The sequence below is a fragment of the Mus caroli genome, unplaced genomic scaffold (assembly GCF_978045245.1).
Source record: "Mus caroli unplaced genomic scaffold, Mus_caroli_1 scaffold_17, whole genome shotgun sequence".
NCBI classification, from domain to species: domain Eukaryota; kingdom Metazoa; phylum Chordata; class Mammalia; order Rodentia; family Muridae; genus Mus; species Mus caroli.
The window spans coordinates 16394581-16403498 of NW_028227272.1; the positions used below are offsets into that span (position 1 = coordinate 16394581).

At 39.8% G+C, this 8918-nt stretch overlaps 1 protein-coding gene across 1 annotated transcript; it reads right to left on the minus strand.

Moving 5' to 3' along the window:
- Positions 1-6407: 6407 nt before the first annotated feature.
- LOC147000595 (olfactory receptor 2AJ1-like) lies at positions 6408-7352 on the minus strand. The gene has a single exon (XM_085832391.1). The coding sequence runs from the start codon at positions 7350-7352 to the stop codon at positions 6408-6410; it is 945 nt and encodes a 314-aa protein (XP_085688517.1).
- Positions 7353-8918: the final 1566 nt, after the last annotated feature.

The following is an 8918-nucleotide window of genomic DNA, read 5'->3' on the forward strand; positions in this document are numbered from 1 at the left end:
CTCTAGCTCCTCAATTGGGGGCCCTGTGGTCCATCCAATCGCTGACTGTGAGCATACACTTTTGTGCTTGCTAGGCCCTGGCCTAGTCTCACAAGAGACAGCTATACCAGTGTCCTTTCAGCAAACGCTTGCTAGTGTATGCAATGGTGTCATCGTTTGGAGGCTAATTATGGGATGGATCCCTGGATATGGTAGTCTCTAGATGGTCCATCCTTCTGTCTCAGCTCCAAACTTTGTGTCTGTAACTCCTGTTTCCTATATTTCTTTAAGAGATTTATTTGTTTCCTCTTTAAGTGCTGCTACTTGTTTATCTGTGTTCTCCTGTTTTTTGGGTTTTTTTTTAAAGTGAGTTTTTATATCCTTCTTAAATTCCTCTATCATATTTATGAGATGGGATTTTAGATCTGAATCATGCTTTTCAGGTGTGTTTGGGTATCCTGGGATTGGTGTGGTGGGAGAACTGAGTTGTACTGTTGTCAAGTAGCCTTGATTTCTGATGCTTATGTTCGTCAGCTTGCCTCTCACCATCTGGTTATCTCTAGTGCTCCTTGCCCTTGCTGTCTCTGTCTGAAGCCTGTCCCTCCTGTGTTATAAAGTCTGGTTGTGTCAGAACTTCTTGGAGTTCAGCTGTCTCTGCAATCCTGTGATTCTGGGATTCTGTGATCCGGAAATCCTGAGTGTATCAGAGGTCCTGAGCATCAAGCTACCTCTGGGATCCTGAAATTCTGGTGTGATCAAGCTCCTGTTATCCTGTTGTGTCAGAGCTCCTGGGAGTCAAGCTTTCTCTAGGTATTGCAGAAGTGGATGCATTATTCGATGAGTCTGCTCCAGACACAGGTGCAAGCTAGAAGGATCCCATGCTTCTGTCTAGGCAGGGGTTCATGGTTCCCTAGTTCCTGAGGGGTTTTCAGTTATGTCAAGTGTTGGGAAAGATCTTGTAACCTCAAATATGATCTTGAGTATGTCAGAGCTCTAGTGATTCTGGGTGTGTTCAAACCCCTGGGAGTTGAGCTTTCTGTGGTTGTTGTAGGAGTGGGTGCAGAGCCAGTGCCCCAGGTCTACTCCAGGAACAGGTTCAAAGTGGAAGGAACCCGTGCCACTGGGTGGATGGTGGTTCCTGAGTCCCTGGGTCCCTGGATCCCAAGAGTTCCAGGTATTCTGGGTATTGGGGCATATATTGTGGCCTCACTTGTAATCCTGGGCATGTTAGATCACCTAGGAGTCAAGCTTCCTCTGTGTGTTGTGGGACTGGGTGCAGAGACAGCACCCAAGGTCTGCTTTGGGCACAAGTTTAGACTGGAAGCTCAAATGTAATTCTGATAGGTCTACCTTTATAATTACTGGACCTTTTCCCCTTGCTGCTTTTAAAATTCTCCTGTATTAGTGTTTTGGTTATTATGTGATCAGAAAATTTTCTTTAGTGTTCTATAAGCTTCTTGTAATGTTAAAGGCATCTCTTTTCATCCACCTCTCTCCATTCATCAAGTATCTTATAATGTTTTGAGAATCTCTTTGACAACCATGGTTAGCAATCTAAAGTGGGAATTCTCATATCTGAATTGGGGGTTTTACTAGAGAGAGTGTCTATAACTTTTAAGGTGAGCATTAGATAATGTTATTCAAATTATATATACAAATTATAAATTATATACACAAATGGGAAATCATAATTTAAAACATACGTACCAGGCACTGGCCCACACATACACACACATGCCAAATTTCTTTACTAGAGAAAATATTTGAGTATACATTGATACATTTTTTGTAGATTTTCCTTGCAGTTTATAACAGAACTTAGTGTATAATGCTGTCATGTGGCTTCTAAGAGATTTTAATCAATAATATATCAATATGAATAGAGGGAGTCTGATAAGGTTATATTGAAACTGAAGATCTTCCTCCAAATCATGACATTGTAGTGTGTGTGTGTGTGTGTGTCGTGGGGGGGGGTGTTGAATGGATAATTATATGGTTCCTTGTGGGGCACTGGGCTATGCAAAGACAGGCTGGTTTACAATCGAGCTGAGATGCTGAACCCCGGGATCTGGTGGTCATAATTTACCTACATGGGATGGAAGGAGTTTTCTCATGTTCCTGGAACTTTGGCTCCTGCCTAAGTTTCACACACACACACACACACACACACACACACACACACACACACACACAGACAGCCTCCACAAGAGAAGCATGGCTAGCAGTCAAGTAGGCATTATCCCAAGTTTCTGACCTTCAGGCTTAACTCCTCCCCAGTTACCTAGCAACAGAAAAGATAGCAGCTCACCTTAAAAGGGGCTGTTCAGCCCCTGCTTACTCCCTCACACCTCTCACTCCTTTGTTCTCTTACCTCTCATTTCTCTCACTATCTATTCTCTCCTCTATCTTGGTCTCCTCTCCTCTCCTCTCTCCCTCTTACTCTTTCTATCTAGCCTTTCCTGTCTCTCTTTCTATCTTCTCTCTTTCTTCCTACCTTCCTACAATAAAGCTCTAAAGCCATAGACAGTCTCTGCTCATCAAGATTCACTGTGCTCATTCTTGCAGGTGTGGGAACTTCTCTTCCCTCTTCCCTCTCTCCCATAACCCTTGGGTTACAAGATGTGGCCCCAGGGTCCCCAGGTCAGGCTGCCCCTTGTCCGGCCTTACCCTTCAAGTGGGTCTGAGGCTTGGATGCCCACCTGGGCTGAATGGAAAGCATCTGGCAGCCCTTCCACATCCCCCTGTCCAGAACATAGGTGGAACTCTGGTGGGAGGTGGGTCCTCCATTCCTCCTCATCCCTAGGCCCCTTTTTAGTTCCTTGTGAGTTTTCAGACCTCTTTACTGTTGTTTTACTTTTATTCTTCTTTCTTCTGTATTTATTTTCCTCTCCTTTCCTATTTAGAGTCCCTCTCCCCATTTTTCCTATTTCCCCATTCAGATCTTTGGGGGTACGCTGTTCTCCTCCCAATTATTCCTCTCCCTTTATGGTCCCCTTTCACTCTGTTTCTTTAGTTACTCCACATTATATACTTATACTTGAAGACTTGGACCTAGAAACCACAAATGAGGGAGAACAAATGACTTTTGTCTTTCTAGGACTAGGATACCCCAGTCAACATGATCTTTTCTAGTTTCATTAATTCTGCTACAAGATTCATGATTTAATTATTTACACCTGAATAGTATCCCATAGTGTATACATACCACATTTACTTTATCCATTTATCACCTCAAGAGCATTTAGGTTATTTCCACATCCTAGATATTGTGAATAGAATTGTAATGAACAATTCTGAGCAAGTATATGTGGAGAAAAATGTTGAATCCTTTGGAAATATGCCAAGAAGTAGTATAGATGGGTCATATGGAATTTATTTTTACTTTTTGGAGTGGATATCTGTCAATATCTGTTGGTCTGGTGCTGCTATTTATTCAAATGCTAAACCCCAAGATGTGGTTGCTGTCTCGACAAGATGATTCTCACATACACCAAATGATGTGGTATAAACTATGCTTGCCTTTCTTCTTTGACTGCTTAAATAAAAATTACTAGAGACAATCAGAGGGAAGTATAGATGTAAGGGAGATTTCAGTTACTAGGCTGTGGTCTTAGGTAGGGACTATGAAGAGATGGAAAGAAGGAAAATAAGGCAAAAGAAGACAGAAGAGGAGAGTCTCCTTAGAAAGATGGGCCAAGAGCATGTAGCAGAGTGGAATGCCCCCTGAGAACAGGCTAATGGAGATAAAAAGCAGCCCAGGTGAGACTCAAATAGCAAGTACTTGGGGAGGACATCTAAAAAATAAAAAGTAACTTGGAAACGTAGATTATGGCTAATCCCCAAGTAATTGTGCTAAAACTGATTAAATCTACTATGATTCAGTCTTGATTATTGGGTGGCTGGATGAACTAATAGAGTTAATAAATACCATTTACAGCAATTGCTAGAGTCTTGAATAGATGGCAATCCCAGCAACAGTGAATAAAGATTCCCTTCTTCCATATCCTCTCCAGTGTGTATTGTCAGTTGTTTTCTAAACCTCTGCTATTTGACTGAGATACAGTAAAATCTCAATGCTGTTTTGAGTTTCATTTCCCTATTTTCTAGAGATGATGAATAGTTTGAGCTATTTCTTAGCCACTTTTATTTCTTGTTTGGAACCACTTTATTTTAATGCATAACCCATGTTTAATGGATTATTTGCCTGGAACTCCAGCTTCAGGGAAACTGATATCCCCTTTTGGCCTCCAGGGCAACAGGCACAACATTAGTTAACAGATGATTTGCAGTAAAACAAATGCACATAAAGCAAAAATATTTTTAAATGATTGAAGCCAGGCAGTGGTGGTATACAACTTTAATCCCAGCACTCCAAGGCAGAGGAAGGCAGATCTCTGAGTTGAGACCAGCCCACTATACAGATCAATTCCCAGGACAATACACAGGGAAACGTGTCACAAAAATAATAAATAAAAATAAGGGGGAAAAAGCAGATATTGTGCACTTCTGAAACAGAGTTCAGAGAGCCCTGAGGTGGACCTGACCTTAATGTCTCCTCCCACAAGACAAGTCTTTGTGGTACCAGAGGAGTCATGAAAGCTTCCAAGGAGAGCAACAAACAGTCCTACACAGCTATGACACCTATGAACCACATCAATGAACAGCCTGACATAATAACTCTAAGGGCGAAGTAGACAAACATAACTTGAAAGTCACCAACAGCTGTCTTGTTGGACTGAAAACCCACTCAGCAAGAGATAAACCATACCAAGCATTGGCAAACTAGCTAACTACTCAGTGGAATTGAAGGAAACCATCACTTTAGAAAAACAGCATAAACCCTACAATAATCTAAACATCTGTCCTTATATAAACAGTTAAGTCTACTCTTCATCCCTCAAGAAAACTTCTCTTTGCAACAGATGGAGATCATTACAGAAAACCACAACCAATGAAAATGCAAAGGTGTGGGAACTAGGTTCAACAGAGACACCTATGGTCTCTCAGCTAAAGTTCAGAGATCATTGCAAAAGAGAAGGTGGAAAAAGTGTAACAGCCAGAGGAACAGGGAGGTTGCTGTGAAACTTGTCCCCTAGTAATATTAGAGACTATATCCATAAAGTCTGACCAGAATGACTACCTAAACATAAGCTCAACAATGGCAATAATAGACACGTCAAAGGATAACAGACACGTGGACACAAGAAAAGCCCATTAGGACTCAACTCTACACAAAGATCTAAAGACAACTAAGGAATGGTTAGAGCCAAATAAATAGTCTTTTCCGGAAAGACCATACAAAATAGTTATCTAATACCCAAATGTTGATCCCTGTAAACATACATCCAAGTAATATTAAACAGACTGAGCAGGTTATGAGGAGGAATATATGTGTATGTACATATGCATTATCATGGAAGAACAATGATAAGGAGGCTCACAGATTGCAAAGACAGCAAGAGAGGTATGTGAGAGGGTTTGAAAGAAGAAAAGGAAAAAGAAAACTAGTGAAATTATATAATGAAAAAATATTTAAGTAAAAGTAAATAAATAAAAATGAGTTGAAAAATATTTAAAATTTAAGGATTTAAAACAAATGAATGTATGTCTACCAATTATATCTTTATATTATGTATTCTCATTTTATCACAGGTTATTTATTGATAGTTGCTCAAAATATTGGATGTGACATGTGTTGCATGTACCCTGGATAGCTCCCCCCACCTTACCTGCCTTTGTGGAATGGGGGAGTTGGCACAGAGCCAACAACACAGACTCTGGGAGCAGGTAAAAAATGCTACAGAACGCTCATCTGAGCACTACCTCAAGCTCCTTTAATATCCTCCACCCATATCTCCATTGGTTTGAAGAAAATATCTATTCTAAACAGCAATGCCTGACTGGCTGGCATTATCTGCACCTACAATCCTTGCTCTCAGGCAGTCCTCAATTAGGTTATCCTGCAGGAATGCTGGAATCACAGGCAGACCTCAATTAGGACCTCCTGCAGGAGATCCTTTTGCAGCTACAGGGCCCCCAGCATTTACTAGAGGCTGACCTGCTGTTCTTGCTACAGATATGATTAAACCTTTACCAATTAAATTATAGCTTTCTATTTTGTTGCAAATACTAAAATTAATTAATCAATTTTAATAGAAAAAAATTTCCTTTGCATTAGTTTAGAAAATGGCTACAGCGGTTGGCACACATAATTCCACAATATTTTCTCTAAATACATTAAAAATATTTTGTCTTCTTAGATAATGTGTATTGTTGCCTTACTACAGCATAGCAAGACTTTATCGTGGGCATCTCTATACAGACATAAACACATACCTGGGTACAATTACTCATTATTATGAAATAAATATGTGAAACAAGCTTAAGAATGTGAGTTTACAAAACACAAAAATGAGGCATTTTTCTATTCATTCTTTATTCAGAAAATTACTTCGGAATATGTTTTTCAAAGCCATGAGGACATCTTTATTACGAAAGCTGTAGATTATGGGGTTGAGTGTGGGTGTCAGGATGGTGTAGAATATTGCCAGAAACTTATCCTGCCCTGGAGTGTGGTATGAGCGAGGTCTCATATATGTGAAAATGAATGGCCCATAGTACATTATGACAACTACCATGTGGAATAAACAGGTGGAAAAGGACTTTTGCCGGGCCCCTGAGGAGTGCATTTGGAATACAGTGAGGAGAATTTGCACATAAGATATAGAGATCAAGGAAACTGGGATCAGCAGAAAAATAATGCCACTCACATAAACTCCTCGTTCATAGTGTGTTGTGTCTATACATGACAATTTCAACATGGCAGGGTCTTCGCAGAAAAAGTGATCAATGACTCTTGAGTGGCAGAAGGGAAATTGGAGTACAAAAGCTGTGTGTACTATGGAGTTGAGGATCCCCACCAGCCAGGAGCCTGCAGCCAGGAGCCCACTGAAGTTATCCCTCATCAGCACAGGGTAGCGAAGTGGATGGCAGATGGCCACATATCGATCATAGGACATGGCTGCCAGGAGAAGGCACTCACCACCTAGCAAGGTAAGGGAGAGAAATATCTGGAAGGCACAGCCTGCAAAGGAAATAGTTCTGCTGCCTGAGAGAAAGTCAGCAATCATTTTAGGAACAATGTTGGAAATGTGCAAGATATCCATGAAGGAGAGATGACTGAGCAGGAAATACATTGGGGTATGGAGTCGAGAATCCCTGTGGATTAGGAGGATCATGAGGGCATTTTCTGTTATAGCCATAATAAAAATGAAAAATATAACTGAGAAAAAAGTTAAGCCTGTCTTTGTAGAAGAGAACAGTCCCAAGAGGATGAAGTCGCTGTTAAAAGTGTAGTTCTCATATTCCATCATATTTCCTTCTATTTTACCTGCAAAGAGATCATTCTTTAATTATGAGAAAGTTGTTAAATCTATGACTTACTTATATGTTCACATAATGAACTGTGCTGATATGTAATTTGTATTCACCATCAAGTGCCTCATAGAGGGTTTCAGAGTAGATGTGTTATAAGTACATTTTTTTGGTTCTAACAAAATTTAATATTTAGTTTGGAATTGACTGTTTTATATTTCAGATTTTGTAACTGCACTTACTTTCATAAGCTTTACTCAAGCCCACTCATTACTTGAATAAACTTTTCACAATTGCACATCCCATGTAATCTCCACTCGGGTTTCCATAGGGTTCGACTCTCTCTAGAACCTGAGCATTGTAAAACCATTTTTTATTTAATTGTACACTCCAGTTGAAACCAAGATTTTCCTGCTCTTTTACAGTCTTCTCCACTTTAAAATCTTAGATAAAGAAAAATGGGCTCCAGATATGAAAGGAAGTAAGGAAGATTAACAGCAGCATGAATTGTGTGGGTCATTTTGTGCTGAGTTTAACACAATAAAGGGAGCTAACCATGATTAGTTTTAGAAACATTCAGTACTTCTTTCAAATGACTGTGATTAAACATCAGTGTGTGTGTGGGTGTGTGTGTGTGTGTAAGAGAGAGAGAGAGAGAGACAGACAGGCAGACAGGCAGTAAGACAGGAACAATGATGGAGACAGAAATTTTGCATAATCTAAAATATTACTTTTTTTCCTGAAAAGTTATTTGCAATCCTTAACTTATATAGTTCATTATTAACCCAACTAACCTGCACAAGAGGCCTTCCTAATATCTACCTTGGTAGTCACATACAGAATTCATTGGCCTTATCCACTTGGTGAGTCAGGCTGTACATTTCTCATCACTGAGCAAGGTTCCACTAAATTCACTTTGAAGTTTCTTTCTAGTTTTAGACACAGCTATAGATTAACTTATTATAAACTATATAAGCCTTATACTACTCTTTACTGATTTCCTTCATTTTATTTATTTACTAATGTGTATAAGTATACACACATATGTAAACACATGAAGGGGTCAGTAGATCAGTTCTTTAGAATCAGTTATATTTTTCATGCTTTAAAACTTATTTTTGGCATTATAGTATAATTATATCAGTTCTGTGGGCCATTTTCTACCTTTAAACTCCTTTTTGCTCTTTGTCAAATCCATGGCCTCACTTTTCATTAATTGTAGTTGCATGAGGGATCTGGCAAATGTCCAATGTGCTCAGTCTATATGGCATTTTTATGTTTGTCTTCAGAGTGACCATTTGCTATTGAGTAACCAAGCAGTGTGCTCTTCCCTGGGGATGAATATTTTGACAATTCTCAGCATTCCTTCCAGGCCTGTAGCTCTTCATGTACTGCTAAGGCCTCCTGGTCTTTCCGCTATACAAAGTAGCATGGTGTTGTCATTGATTCCTTCCAGTTTTACATGTGTTCCTAGGAGCAAGCTAAGGTCACCAGGTTTAAGTGACAAATGCCTTTACCTGCAAGCCCATTTAACTGTTCTCCATTTAGTAGTTATGGTAGTTATT

What these genes read in the sequence shown, in the direction of transcription:
- LOC147000595 (XM_085832391.1), bottom strand. Translation starts at nt 7,352, where the DNA reads ATGATGGAATATGAGAACTACACTTTTAACAGCGACTTCATCCTCTTG.